General features: G+C 45.1%; 1 protein-coding gene across 5 annotated transcripts in view; it reads right to left on the bottom strand.

The window, feature by feature from the left end:
• Positions 1–2,624: 2,624 nt before the first annotated feature.
• The window catches only part of ep400 (E1A binding protein p400), a 32,923-nt gene continuing 20,547 nt past the window's right edge, over positions 2,625–15,000 (bottom strand). For 4 of the 5 annotated variants that reach the window (XM_060882230.1, XM_060882234.1, XM_060882233.1 and 1 more), the window contains 27 exons: positions 14,905–15,000; positions 14,622–14,824; positions 13,932–14,101; positions 13,614–13,810; positions 13,381–13,492; positions 12,981–13,268; positions 12,819–12,893; positions 12,596–12,730; positions 12,454–12,498; positions 12,211–12,364; positions 11,830–12,065; positions 10,902–11,075; positions 10,714–10,761; positions 10,496–10,632; positions 10,351–10,407; positions 10,097–10,175; positions 9,072–9,260; positions 8,893–8,938; positions 8,683–8,792; positions 8,183–8,378; positions 7,734–7,876; positions 7,055–7,243; positions 6,045–6,222; positions 5,750–5,865; positions 5,290–5,436; positions 4,889–4,945; positions 2,625–4,438 (listed from right to left, as the gene is read on the bottom strand). The exon at positions 14,905–15,000 is cut by the window's right edge and continues 203 nt beyond it. In XM_060882230.1, coding sequence (XP_060738213.1) covers positions 4,073–4,438; positions 4,889–4,945; positions 5,290–5,436; positions 5,750–5,865; positions 6,045–6,222; positions 7,055–7,243; positions 7,734–7,876; positions 8,183–8,378; positions 8,683–8,792; positions 8,893–8,938; positions 9,072–9,260; positions 10,097–10,175; positions 10,351–10,407; positions 10,496–10,632; positions 10,714–10,761; positions 10,902–11,075; positions 11,830–12,065; positions 12,211–12,364; positions 12,454–12,498; positions 12,596–12,730; positions 12,819–12,893; positions 12,981–13,268; positions 13,381–13,492; positions 13,614–13,810; positions 13,932–14,101; positions 14,622–14,824; positions 14,905–15,000 — 3,943 coding nt within the window. In that variant the 3' untranslated portion in view covers positions 2,625–4,072. The remainder of the gene's footprint in view (positions 4,439–4,888; positions 4,946–5,289; positions 5,437–5,749; positions 5,866–6,044; positions 6,223–7,054; positions 7,244–7,733; positions 7,877–8,182; positions 8,379–8,682; positions 8,793–8,892; positions 8,939–9,071; positions 9,261–10,096; positions 10,176–10,350; positions 10,408–10,495; positions 10,633–10,713; positions 10,762–10,901; positions 11,076–11,829; positions 12,066–12,210; positions 12,365–12,453; positions 12,499–12,595; positions 12,731–12,818; positions 12,894–12,980; positions 13,269–13,380; positions 13,493–13,613; positions 13,811–13,931; positions 14,102–14,621; positions 14,825–14,904) is intronic. The other variant, XM_060882232.1, reaches the window with a different exon arrangement.

Here is a 15,000-nt window from a genome sequence, read left to right as displayed (position 1 = left end):
AGTAACCCGAGCGTCTGCGTGACGTTCTGCTCCTTTCGCTGCCGCAACGCTGAAGGTCTTCTCAACTGAGACATGTACGTTTCCCTTGAGGAGAAACGTAAAACCTCTGTCGTTCTGCCCCATAGGACATCGCCGTGAATAAAACACAACCTCCAAACCCTCGTGTCCTACAGCTGAATAAAGAACAGAGAGAAAGAACAGAAACAGAACACAGAAGAAACCCAGGCCTTATCACATCACAGTTCTGCCTTTCCTGTGCATCCGAGCGCAGCGTCAGTGTCCGTTACCTGCCCATAAATAGAAAAAGAGCTCGTTATTGGTCTGTTTTAAGTTCACTCTGATCAAATCGATTACAGATACGTATTATCTGCTACCGTCTTTTCATCAGTCGTTCGCCAAAGCGCTTTTTTCCAGTCTGGTGGAAATCTACATGTCTGATCTTTATACACTCGCCGAGCCGCTTAAAGGTCGCGCCAGTCACAGGGACGTGAAGCAAACAGCATCAGACTGAGACGGCGTCATCGGTAACAAACGTAGACACACAGACAGAGAGAATAAAGCATGTAATGCTGAGCTTTCTGGCCTCACACTCACCTGAAACGGGCTCTGATCGACTCCGTGTTGAGTTAAGCACCAAAACCCGATACGACTGTGTGAAAGGAAGTTAGTCTCCTGATCAAAATATGGCCGTAGTGTACGTTCATACTTTTTTTTTTTTTAAATAAAAAAACAAACAAAAAAAAAAGAAGAAATAAGTCTGCATGTAGTATCTTATGTGCTGATGGAAAAAAAAAAAACCATCTCATACAACATCACCTCACTGGAGCAGCGCTCTTACACTCCTAGCTAGGATCAGCTAACTAACTAAGCTTGCATGGTTAATATAATCAGTAATACATGTGAAATAAAGGCAGCTGTGACTCTGGTGATGACGAGGATGTTTGATCACTAGCACGGCTGATCTTTTCGACAGCACTTTGTCCTCCATGTTTGTTGGTTTTTCTCCTAACTTGCAACCTGATTGGTCACTTGGGGCTTTTCTGAGAATGTGAACGTTTGCTATTTTAACAGGGAAAAAAATAAAACAGCCAATTCGACTTGACAAAGAAACTGAATTAGAATACTCAAAAACAAATAGATAGATAGATAGATAGATAGATAACAGATCTAGTTATTTTACATTAACATGTAGCACCTGTGACCTTTACAGGTCAGTAGAAAGAGACTTATTGATGCCAGGAAAGTGTAGTAATGTAGTGTGTGGTGAAATTTGCAAGCAAAATAAACCAAAAATGATCAAACATCAGTTTATTTATCAACCAGGAAGTTATCAAATTGAAGAGGAAGCCATTTTGGATTTTTCCTGATTTGTTTGTCACATAAAAAAGTGTTGTTTTTTTTGTTTTGTTTTGTTTACAATATATTCTGCATAACAGCAAAAAAAAAAAAAAATCAAAATTACACAAAGTTCCTTTCTTTAAAAAAAAAAAAAAAAATCATTTACTTAACCAAGGCATGAAGGTTTAAACGTGAATGCTAACTAAGCTAATAGCTAGTGGCCCATACTACCATTGATACATTAACAGTTTAATAAAGCTGCAATAATAAAAAAATAATCATAATTAGTATTATTATAAAACCATCACTACACGAATCAGACATATTTTTAAACGTCTTTATGTCCCATGAAAACAATTCAGTAAGAGACAGAAAAAAAAATTGTATGTTTGATGTTTTTAATACGAATTATTACAAGGTCAAACCGCTGACTGAGTCACGAGGATCATAATGGATTACAGTCAGGTTTAAAGCAAAACAAAGAGCTCGTACTCTGAAATAAAAGTCCTGTGTGTGTGTGTGTGTGTGACTTTCTAGCACTAATGTTGAATGTATACACCCTCAGATATATTCCATATGTGCGGCCAAGTTTCCTCTGCACAAAGTGAGTGTAGGATTCACAGCCCAGTCTGAAGAGCCATGACGTCCCACAGCACCTACAGCTGGACAAATCTGTCTATTGTCTATGATCCACTAGTGTTCCTGTATAGACAAGAGCGCCCCCTTTGGCCAACATCAGCAACGACACGTTCCTTCTTCATTTTCAACCCTTGGGCCTACTGTAAGTGTATTCGCCCGCACGAACATCTGTTCATCTTTTCAGCTAAACGTGCTTCACTTTTCCCTAAACATGTCCAGATGTTTTCCATATTATAGTAATGAATTATTTTTATTATTATTGTTATTTCTTTTAAATCGCAGTTCAAAATAAAACATCGCCACGCTCCCGTCTCTCGACAACCGGCAATGATATTTAAAGCTCGGATTACATTATTGTGGATGTTAAACAAATAAATACAAATATAAATAGATAAATAACGAAAAAGGAACTAAGGTGTCTAAAGGCAAATCGCAGGTTTTTATATAAACACGTACGATCTGATATGTTACGGTTTCTACGGTAACGGCTCGTATTCACGAGGAACGGTGAAAGGTTTATTTCACGCTTAAAACAGACCGAGGGACGTCGATGCGTGACTTCTGTGTGAATCCGGACTATCCGAATAAGAAACGAACACGTTGTGTTGGTATAAAAACAACACTTTATATAGAGTTAAAAAAAAAAAGAAAACAAAAAAAAAAAATCCAATGAAAACACAACTGCTTTACAGTTACAAATGTCTTCCCTTCTGTTATTTACACATTTGTTCCTCAGAATGAATAAAAAGACAAATATATGAAGGTGAATGAAACATTACAGATACATCAACACAATTTTACAGTGCAGCTGATACAGAATTAAAAAACAACAAAAAAAAAAAACACACACACAAAGAGGAAAAGATCATTTGCACTCCGTCTGTTGCTGATCAGAGACGTCATGAGCAGTTTATTATGAAACGTCCAGTGACGTGCACACACTCACACACACACACACACACAGATGCACCACTCCTGTTGTTTCCCAGATTACACACTGCACCGATACTGACATATTTCTTGATATTATTTTGGGGTTGTTTTTGTGAACTGGCTACTAGATTCATTGTGGAGAACATTTTCATTTGTTTTTAAATCCCCTTACGATATACGATAAATCTGTAGCGATCTCGTACTCCATTATGGATTGGTGCGTCTCTAGTACATAACATGACGATCACACATTTACAACAAGTCTAACACACAACTCGCTATGAGACGACGTGCGAGATCGTCCAGAACACCGAATACCTCGTCACCTCTACTGCTCTAAAGACTTCTGTTCCCAATACAGATTTAAACCTGGTTCGCTCATTAATCCTACATCCCGAACAGGATGTTCACACTCTACAGGTCCTAACTGGCCACGACTAAAGAGGACGTTTCAGCTATATAAAGTGTACGATTTACACGAGGTATCTAAAATCTTCAACCAGTTCCTGGGGCTTTTACTTGAACTGCACACACCTGATTCATCTGATCAGCTCAAAACCTAATCATGGCTGGTAGGATGGTAGGGGCGGGGCAATGTGACAGGAATAAACCCTTTTAACCGATCAGATCTCGATGTTACGGGGTATCATCCAATCAGCTACCGGTTACAACTTGACAGCGTGAGGTTTTATAGGATCTCTATAAACGCCAGAACAACTTGCCACGAAAAGACAGAACGAGAATTTGCCCACCCCTGACAGTCGTCGTAAAATACTCACAGACTCGTTCTTAGTTTCATCTGAGGATAATAAATGTGTAACAGGTGTATAAACAAAGAAAGGTGGGTGTGGTAGAAGAAAAAAAAGACAAAACAAAAAAAAAAAAACAAGCATTTTACAGCATAAGAATCCTGTAAAATAACTTCCACACTGTGGAGAAAAAGTGTGTGTGTGTGTGTGTGTGTGTATGTGTGTATGTGTGTGTGTACGCATATATGTTAAAAAGCCTGTTTCACTGCTGTCCGTAGTGTCTCTGCCGAGTCGTTTAGCTTAATAACACGATGATTAGGACACTGGACAGGAAAGCACAGTGGATGTCCTCTGAATGAACTAACACACACCTGTGAGGATATAAAGCAGTGTGTTTATGTGTGTGTGTGTGTCTAGCTGCCTCCGCTGGGTTTGGCGGGCGTTTTGGCGCGCATGGCGGCTCCTGCACGTGCGTTTGCTTTGCCCGGTTGAGGCTGTGGCGTTCCAGGCTGCTGTATCGGTGCGTCGGCTGTAGGGGTCACCGCGGAGCTCTGCTGCTGGGCGGGGCTTTGAGGAGCCGGAACCTGAATCTGAGGGGAGGAGACGGGAGCTGATGTGGCGACAACCTGCTGTTGTGGCTGCTGCTGCTGCTGCTGGAGGAGTTTCTGATGGACAACCTGTGTGGCAGAGGTGGAGCCTGTGGGGATCATCTGCACCTGAGCAGGAGACGACCCGGCCGCAGCAGCCGCCTGGGTGAGAGTTACTGTCTGAGGCTGGGCCTGGATACACACACACACACACACACACACACAGAGACACACACAGAGACACACACAGAGACACACACAGAGACACACACAGAGACACACACAGAGACACACACACACACAGACACACACACACAGACAGAGACACACAGACAGAGACACACAGACACACAGACACAGACACACAGACACAGACACACAGACACACACACAGACACACACACAGAGACACACACAGACACAATCACACGCATTTATATATATGTGCATTCAATATGTGCCAATCGAATTCGATCATTTATTCATGAGATGCAGGGTTTAGTGAGCATCAGATCAAAGCAGCGATCTAACTTGGCTCTAACTGCTGAGAATTTCATGTTTACGCCGTCAAAGAAACACAGATGATTAGAGTCACATCTTGAAGCACGTGTTAATAAAATAACATCGCTTGCTCGCTCTTACCTGCTGGGGTGAGGACACTATCTGCTGTTGCACAGCAATCTGAGGAATTTTAGTGACCTAAAAGCAAAGGAAGCACATGAACACACACACGCACACACACACACACACACACACACGCAGTCCACATGTGGAAATTGTAGTGTTGAGTCAATTTTAGCAATGCTGTGTTTCTATTTATGTTGCTAACATCAAAGTATGAGAATGTATTTAAGTATCATTGGGTATTTTGGGTTGTCTCTGTCAGAGAGGACATTAGGAGTAAAACACAGAATGGGTTTCTGTTCACTATATAAGCTCCTGGGCAGAACCTGGCATCACAGCAGCACTGGTTCAGATTCAGTACAGTAAAATAACAATCAAGCATTAACTCTGTGTGTGTGTGTGTGTGTGTGTGTGTGTACCTGGATCTGCTGTGTAGTGGCAGACTTCTGTGCCGGGGCAGAGAGAGAAGTGAAGAACTGAGTCTTAATGCCCGGCTGCAGCTGTGTGGTTGTGTACGTCACCTTCTGTGGGCCCTGAGCCGCCTGAGCCGCCTGCTGAGTGGCCAACTGTATTACAGACCAAAAAAAACAAAAAACAAAAAAACAAACACGTGGCACACGATTACACCTGCAACATGAAATGCATAGTGTCTTGCATAGTGTTCGAGAATTTTGGGATTATTACAGTGTCTTGTCAAGCAGAGACTGGCAACCTTACAGGTTACGACATGTCGCCTTTTGGATTCTTTCGGTAGTTTTTTTAAGGCACAAATTAGTGAGATAAACTTTTATTTATCCCTCCTCAAGGAAATAAATGTTAGTGAATTGTAGAATGTGTTATAAGATTGTGTGTGTGTGTGTGTGTGTGTGCGCCTGTTACCTTCTGCTGCACTGCAGCCTGCGTTTGTTGAGGTTGTGCTACTTTCTGTTGTGGTGCCGCCTGTTGCTTCTGTCGCAACAACTGCTGAACCTGGAATGGACTTACCACAGGCCCAACTGACACACACACACACACACACACACACACACACACACACTTCATTCTCCTGAAACTCGCACCCTCGTCCTCACAGCAACCCCTAACACAGTGTGACACACGTGTTTATATGGGATGTATAAGACGCTCAGTGTGAGATGCTCCACGTGAATGACGTGTTCCATGCACTAGTTAGTACCTGTTTTCTGGGCCTGTCCTATAGCCACGCTGATTCCAGCGACGGTCACCGGCAGCGTGGTGACTCCGGTGGAAGACACCACGGCTGGAACGGACACCACTGGAGGAGGTTTGGTCAGAGTCACCTGGGCCGTCTGCCCCGCCTGAGCTGTGACGGGGCCTGAAGCCGAGACTCGCGTCTGATACACAAGCACGCGAGTGAGATGTGATCTTTGTGAAGCTTTTACATGCTGCTCACACTTTTTACAGCTGTTTACCAGAGTTCGATTTCAAGAACTGATTTTCTTCAACTCTAACTAAGATTATTCTTCCTCCATGACAGGCTTCCTGTTTTTAGAATACGGGCTTTTTAGCAAAAAAAAAGCGACTATATATCATTAAAATAAGGAGTGATATTAGAAAGTAAAAAAAAAAGAAGAAGATGTAAACAGAATCAATATAAACGATGTACACGTCTCTGATGGAAGGACTGATTACAGTGTCGCAGGTTTATTTCCCAGGTGAAACTGGGAGACTTGGTTAAACAGCCACAATTTCTGATGATTAAAGGTGGGGTCTCCGTTGTTTGAAAGCCAATGTTGACATATAAAATCACCAAAACAAACCAAAAAAAATCACCAAAACACCCTAACCCAAATGGGTCCCACCCCTGTATTGATAGCTCCGCCCACACACGCATACGTAACCCAGGCAACTAATGGAAAGAAATGTGTCTTTATCATAGCTGAAGGGAAGAATCTGTGGATATGCGGGCAACTTCCTTTCTTCGCTTTCTTTCTTTGTTTTTATCCTCCATGTCAATGCTAAAACCGCTTTCTGCTAATGTCACACATGCGCACTGAACACTCTCTCCGCCCATATTGACAAGACACGCCCCTTTCTGCTCATTGGCTACACGTTTGCTACACGTCCCGACTCAGTTTTCTGAAGCATTTCTCAAACATCGGAGACCCCACCTTTAAGTCAAAGTGTGTGTGTATAAAAGAGTGTGCATGAAAAAAAGGAGCTCACCAGTCTGGCCACCTGCAGACTAGAGCCAGTGGTCCCCGTGAGCACGGCTCCAGGTCTGGGCACGGCTGCCACCGGAGTGAGCTGCGTGCTGGTCTGCGGTGTCGGAGTGGCTTGGACCTGCTGGGGCTGCTGGGTAACGGTGGACTGCTGGCCCTGAGCAGCTACTACCTGCAGCTTCTGCTTATGAATCTTCAAGAGAAAAAAAAATACACAGACATTAGTGCAGCATTAGTGTGTATTTCAAAACTCGAATCAATCTAACGGGGGTTTTATTCTAGTCCGACACCAACGGTCTTATTCACGCGGAACTTGTTTCAATTTAAGACGCGGTCATTAAAAAATTCCCCTCTGTTTACAGTGCAGTGTTTACAAATGGCTCTAAGGAACGTGCCCTAAATCAGGACACTAATCTAGCTGTTTAATTTGCTTTAAAAGGCTGAAATGAACACAGCCGGCGAGCTCTGATGTTGTGTGCTACAGCCAAAGCTGCTGACTTTAACATTGTGTAAAAAGCAAAGCAGCTATTCAGCAAATCTTGGATCGCATCAGACTTCCTGCGTTGATCACAACCGCACGAGTTTCAGACTGCCAGCAAGTAGAGCAACGTCAGCAAATTGCTTGAATGCAGCTACTAGACAGGTGTGTGTGTGTGTGTGTGTGTGAGAGATTATGCATGTACCTGCTGTGGTTTGTTCACTGCTTTAATCTGAGGAGAACCAGCCTGCTGCTGCTGCTGTGGCTGCTGCTGTTGGAGCTGCTGCTGCTGCCTAATGATCTGCAGTTGAGCCTGAGTGATCTGCTTCCCCTGGGACAACTGCACCCCTGCTTAAGGAAAAAAAAAAACAGTCAGTGGTGTTAAGAGTCTAAATTCTATACAAGTAATAAAACACTTGGGTTTTGTGCTGAATAAGGAAAATAATCAGTGTTACAGCGGTGATGTGTAAGTAAACTGAAGTTACTGTTACTACAATGAAGATGATTCTGTTCCACTTCTAACATGAAATATGTTTTATATTAAAAGAATGTTACTTAAAATGTGAGTATTAGTAAAAAGGTGCTGAAAGCTAATGAAGTCATGCAGGGGAGTGTGTGTGTGTGTGTGTGTGTGTGTGTGTGTGTGTGTCGTACCCTGAGCAACGAGCGAGCGTGTCTGTGACACCTGAGTCAGAGTCGAGGACACCACAGCCGAGGCGGTCACCGGGGTTACGGCACGGACACCCTGGCTAGTCGCTATGGCTACAACTTCAGCCGGGGTGGCAGCGGGGACAGAAGCGACAGCCCTCTGCTGGTTGTGAACCACTTGAGCTGTTGCAGCACCTGTAACCTGGGGCAGAATCCGATGATTGAACTATTAATAACATACGTAGATGCGTAGCTCAAATCAGCTTCGTTTCCATTTATAGACGTGTGTTTCAACGTCCCATTTCTGAACCATGTTTACTAAACTGTAGACCCACAATGACAACAGCACCCTGTGTCATGTTACTCCAGCTCTAACCTGTCATCTTAATCTATAAAGGAGTTGCTCTGAGAGAGAGAGAGAGAGAGAGAGAGAGAGAGAGAGAGAGAGAGAGAGAGAGAGAGAGAGAGAGAGAGAGAGAGAGAGACACACACACACAATGGCTTACAGCTAAAGCTCCGGAAATGACGGGAGAAGCGAGCCGCTTGTTTCCCTGAAACTGGCCTGGAGATACGCTGGCTACGGTGTTCACGATCACGTTCCCTCCCACTGCAGCTGCTAAGTGAAGGAGAAAGATCATCATCATCATCATCATCATCATCATAAAATCGTAGGCAGTAACACCACTGAAAGCTGCGCCTCAGGCGATAAATGATACCTGTCTGAATGCCTGTGTTAGTAGCTGCAGTCTTGATGGTGCCAGTCTGGAGGTGGAAAAAAAAAAAGAAAACAGGTTTCTAAATACACTAAATAAAGATCCTGTAATACAGAAATAACTAAATAAATAAAAAATGTAGAACGCTATAAATGTGGTGAAATGGTAGGGACAATTCTGACCAGCACGGCGGTGTTCGGGACTGCGGCAGCTCCTTGCTGGGTTCCCTGAGGAACTCCAGTGGCCTGTAGACCAGCAGGAGCGGCCTGTGGCTGGGCTTGAGGCTGAGTGGTGGCCCCTGGAGTCCCTGGGGTCGCTCCTGCTGTCTGCTGCTGAGCTAACTGCTGAGCCCTCTGCTGCTCTGCCAGAGCCTGGGGATAATAAAGAGCGAGAGAGAGAGAGAGAGAGAGAGAGACAAACAGAGAGAGAGCGAGAGAGAGAAAGAGAGAGAGTGAGAAAGAGTGAGAGAGAGAAAGACAGAGAACGAGACAGAGAGAGAAAGAAGGAGAGTGAGAAAGAGTGAGAGAGAGAGAGAGAGAGAGAGAGAGAGAAAGACAGAGAACGAGAGAGACAGAGAGTGAGACAGAGAGAGAAAGAAAGTGAGAGAGAGAGAGAGAGAGAGAGAAGAGACAGAGAGAAAGAAAGAGAGAAAGAAAGTGAGAGAGCGCGAGAGAGAGACAAAGAGAAAGAGTGAGAGAGAGACAGAGAGCGAGACAGAGAGAGAAAGAGAGAGAGTGAGAAAGAGTGAGAGAGAGAGAGAGAGAGAAAGACAGAGAACGAGAGAGAGAGAGAGAGAGAGAGAGCGAGACAGAGAAAGAAAGAGAGAAAGAAAGTGAGAGAGCGTGAGAGCAAGAGAGGGGGAGAGAGAGAGAAGAGAGAGAGAGAGAAAGAAAGTGAGAGAGCGCACGAGAGAGACAAACAGAGAGAGAGCGAGAGAGTGAGAGAGAGAGAGAGAGAGCAAGGGAGCGTCTGTTTATGCCTTCTATAATGTCTGTGATGATTTGCTTTTGAGGACGTTCCACAACGTTAAATGACCCGTTTATTCATATCAAAACCTGTGTAATGTACAAATAAATAATAAACTATGGGGAATAACATCATGTAAATATTAACGGTAAACAGCCAAGAAACCGTCCATGTTATCCAGCGCTGTACTGTTATTACTAATAATACTAATAATAATAATACAAGGCCTCAGAAATCTCACCTTCTTTTCTTTAGCGATTCTCTCTGCTCTCTGAGAGGCCACCTGGATAGGAGGCAGGGGTTTGTCATAGCTGATCCCACTGTGGAATCATATCAAACACAGACACGAGCGTCTAGATTAGTAAACGAAACAGATGACGCCAGAAATAAAGCTGCATCTTATAATCCAAAACCAGAGGGAAGTTCAGCATCTGGGAAGAAAAAAAAAAACAAACACCACACAATCACAATTTCCCCATTAAAGAAAAAGTTTACCTTTCAGCTAAGACAGAAGCATGTTTAGGGTTCTTCTGGAACGGATTCAGTCCCAGCCTGAAAAAGGGAAAAAAGACTAATACAGAAAACAGCAAGGTGACTCTAAACCTATTCTTGCTTCGCGTATCGACTTCAGGCGTCTTACAGAGGTTTTATTGGAGGACTCCTCTTGCTGGCGATGATCTTCATGAGCTCGAAGCGGTTGTTGTAGAGCTGGATCTGGGTGGCGTTGTCGTCCTGGGTGTAGATCTGACACGTGCGCAACGGGCGGCTGTTCTTCGTCTGTAAATAAGTGGGAGAGAAAACGGTCACAAAATGGAGTTTAAGCATCAGTCAGAAAGAATGCTGCGTGTGTCATCTTACCTTATAGGTGCTCTTGGTCTTCTTCTTGGGATTAGCTTCGTAAATTAACTGCGAGATGAGACGGGTGTGATTCAATTCAGAATAGAAACGCATGACATGTAGAGTAGTAGTAATAATAATCAATAATCTGTTACATTAACAACGTGCGATAACGTGCACAAGGTTTCGGTTCGACTGCACGGACGCACCTTGCCCTCCTCACGGGGGATGATGACGTTCTCGTAGCGGCTGCGGCACTGTTTCGGCGAGCGGTAGATCCTGCTGCAGGAGCTGACCACGTCGCTCACCAGGTCCCAGTTCGGTGTGTGAGCCGGTGACACGATGGTCAGGTTCATTGGGAGCTCAAGCAGCTGTTTCACAGCCTGGAAAACAGAACAGGGGACAAAGATATTAATATTAATGAGCAAGTGTGTAAGATATTGTTTGTGTTTAATATGTGCATGTAAGTGTTTGGAGAAAGATAGAGAGAGAGAGAGAGACAGAGGGACAGAGAGAGAGAGAGACAGAGGGACAGAGAGAGCGAGAGAGAGAGAGCATGAGAGAGACAGGGACAGAGAGCGCGAGAGAGAGACAGGGACAGAGAGAGCGAGAGAGAGAGACAGAGAGAGCACGAGAGAGACCGAGAGAGAGAGAGCACGAGAGAGACAGGGACAGAGAGAGCGAGAGAGAGACAGGGACAGAGAGAGAGACAGAGAGAGAGACAGAGTCAGCGAGAGAGACAGAGACAGAGAGAGACAGAGTGAGCGAGAGAGAGACAGACAGAGAGAGAGCGCATGGGTGTCTGAGCGATTGAGTGTGTGTGTTTGCGATAGTAAACATTTCCTGCAGCAGAGCCCAGTCTTCACTAAAAAGCCACTCTGGATTTTTCTGTGCTGTGTGTGTGTGTGTGTGTGTGTGTGTGTGTGGTTCTGTATGTGTACCTGCAGCAGAGCCCAGTCTTCACTGATGAGCCACTCTGGATTGTCCTGTGCTATATGTGTGTGTGTGTGTGTGGTTCTGTATGTGTACCTGCAGCAGAGCCCAGTCTTCACTGATGAGCCACTCTGGATTGTCCTGTGCTATATGTGTGTGTGTGTGTGTGTGTGTGTGTGTGTGTGTGTGGTTCTGTATGTGTACCTGCAGCAGAGCCCAGTCTTCACTGATGAGCCACTCTGGATTGTCCTGTCCCGGCTCCATGGTGGGTTTGACCAGCGAGGGCAGCGGCTTGGCGAACGGAGCCTGCTGCTTCAGAGAGAAGTTCTTCTTCTGGTCCTTTCCTTCTCGCCGCACCTTCAACATGCTCGCCTTATCGAAGAGCGACCGCGGTGGGATCACCGCCTCACCGTGACCCTTCTTCTTCTTACGGCCCATGGCTGGGGAAACGTCACAACAACAACCTGGTTATTTACATTACAAACTATTACATATTTACACATTTACGAGCACATATTTCCTTTCTACAGAGACTTTAGCGAACTACATGAACTACAAGAATGCAAGTAATGGCTGATTTCCTACATGATGGGTCCATCTTGGGTCTCTTGTGCTCCTTCCGGATGTACACCGGGGGCAGTTTAGACTCGGGCATGGGGGCGGAGTCATACATCAGGCAGATTACAGAGTCGATGTAGATGTCGTTGTCGTCTTGCGGCGGCGTCGGTGGCGTCCACAGCTGCAGCGGGAAGAGACACATGAGATCTTTGTATCTCTACAGAACACATTTAAATCCTGTGCAGTACAACACAAGCAGTATCGTTTTACCGGCATGATTTCTGTCTGACCGTCTGTAGACTCGAACACGTACTCCTACAGGAGAGAAGATAAAGATAAACGAACGCTTAAGCACCAAAAGACGGTGGAATACTTATAGGTCCTTATACGCTGACTACATGTAACAGTGTACCATGTTGTAGGCATCCTCTCTGGTGTAGGTGAAGAGATCTTCCTCGTCTTCTAGAGCAGCCTGCTCCTGTTCTTCACGCTTTCGCTTCTGTTGCTGCCGCATCTCCCAGGCTCGTTTAGAAGCTTCGGTGCGCTCCTAAGGCCGTGAACGAAACGCGACGTCATGACAAGTTTGGTTATTTTTCTATTAAAGCAGTCGAGTCGATCTTCGATTTCTTTCTTACCTTAGCAACGGCCTCGTCTTTACCGACGTGAAGATACTCCAGGCAATGAAGCGCGTATCTCTCGATAGGAGTCAGCTACAGCGAATATAAAGACAAGTTAAACTTCATAAGGATGAATATCTACAAGCCATCACGACCCCTTAATAACCTGTCGCTATTTACCTGCTCTACGACAGACGCCAGCTCCTCTAGCTGAGACGCCTCCTCGGTCACCTCTCCTTCTTCCTCCACCTGCTCCGTTTGTTTCTCTCCTTTCGCTAGCACTTTCTGCTCCAGTCTGTCCTCTGGGTGAAGCGTGTGCAGCGTGATGGTGTTGAGGGCCTGGATGTACGGCCTGGCCACGTGCGGAGGGATGGATTCTGATGGAGACGGTTCCTGGTGGAGTACGACAAACTCCTCTACCTTCTCTCCAGATCCAGCTTCTACCTCAAATAGGTCCTGGATGGTGCGCTGGACAAAAAAAAACAAAAAAAAAAAACAAAAACAAACATGAATAAGATAAGAAAACAGACCAGATGGACAGATAAGCGAACCGGCTTGGTGTACAGTGTCCTGTGTGTACCTGTGTGAGGAAAGCGAGTGTGTAGTCTGTGCCTTGAGCTGCCACTTCCCTGATCAGGTCCTTAGTGCCGTTCTTCAGTAGTTTCTCCTCTATCGAGTTTCCACTTTCCAGCCTGAAGTGAACCAACATTTAGACTGTTACATTTCCGAGTGTATCCCTGTATTTACTTTGTTCTGAAACCCAGACTCTTTGTGCTATTTAATTCGTTTAATTCCTCTCTGCTATACACGGACCTGTAGATGTGGATGTCTTTGGAGCGTCCGACTTTGTCGCACCATTCCTGCGTCCGGGCGTCCATGCTGGGGTTGAGGTCCGTGTCGTAGAACACGACCGTGTCTGCGTCGAACACGTGACCCACGGCGGAGCAGCAACGGTTGGTCAGGATGGCGCAGAAAAACTGTCTGTTGCAGTTGAACACCTTTATCTGATCCTGAGGGTTGGGCGTAATTAGATAAAAAGGTGATTAAATGCAGCAAACGGAAGACGACTCTCTCCTCACACTTTTTACAATCTCTAAAATGTATTTATTTATCTAAATGACGTCCTTGTACCTGTCTTTCATGATGGGAGAGGCTCTCGTCCAGGCGAACGAATGTGAAATGTCGCCGGTCCAGAAAGGCCTCCAGAATATCCAGCATGCTGGCCATCTGAGTGAAGATAAGAACCCTCCTGCCCTCTGACTTGAGTTTGTGCAGCAGGATGGACAATGCCTCCAACTTGCCTAGACAGACACACACACACACACACACACACACACACAAGTACGTTCATACAGAAAATCCTGAAATCTACCTAGCAAGACATGGACATTTAATAGGTTCACCTGGTGCTTTAATTACAGCTTGTGCTACTTGTTTGGAACCCGGATTAATTAGCGTGAACGTTTCACAGGCAAAAAAAAAACTTTCACCATGTAAAATAGTTCTCCTGAGAGCCGTCATACAGCTACATTAAAAGGTTTATGACCTATAGTCTGCATTAACACACTAGCTGCCATGTTTTAGCCGTGTGGAGACGTGGGACGGTGCATTACACCTGAGCTAAGTAGGCTAAGCTAATAATATTTATGATGTGTCCACCCAGACAACACAGGCTTATGTGTAGCTATGATTTCTAGGAAATCTCTTTTACATCTCTTTTAGGAAATCTCTACATCTCTTTTAGCTGTCTATAAAGGACAAATAATCGTCTGAGGTTAATCCGAACTTTCGTCCGTTAAGAGTGCTGTAACGGAGTCCAACCTGAGTCCATTTCCAGCAGGTGTTTGTCAGGAAGCTCAAACAAAGTCGGGCAGGATAGAGCACGGATCTCGGAGATAAAAGGGGCGGAGACTTCCCGAAGCTGCCGCACGAAAGCCTTCTGCTTCAGACTGTACGGCGGCGGTGGGTCGGCTGCGTAAAGCTGAGGGGGCGGAGCTACAGCGGTAGGAAGGATACACGACAGCCTGCGAGGAGAGGTTCGATTTAAGATGTAGCAAATGAAACAAAAATGATGTGCACTGTGATACTGTGCTGTGAGACACACCTTTTGACAAGGCTGTCTCCTTCCTGTAATCTGTCTGTAGGGGACTGGAGAGCTGAGCGAAGTGAGTCTGTTGTGTAAACACTGTTCTGTTGTGCT

Source organism: Tachysurus vachellii, chromosome 11 (genome assembly GCF_030014155.1).
Source record: "Tachysurus vachellii isolate PV-2020 chromosome 11, HZAU_Pvac_v1, whole genome shotgun sequence".
NCBI classification, from domain to species: Eukaryota; Metazoa; Chordata; class Actinopteri; order Siluriformes; family Bagridae; genus Tachysurus; species Tachysurus vachellii.
Note: the sequence above shows the minus strand (reverse complement) of the source record. Positions and strands in the feature narration are given on the sequence as shown.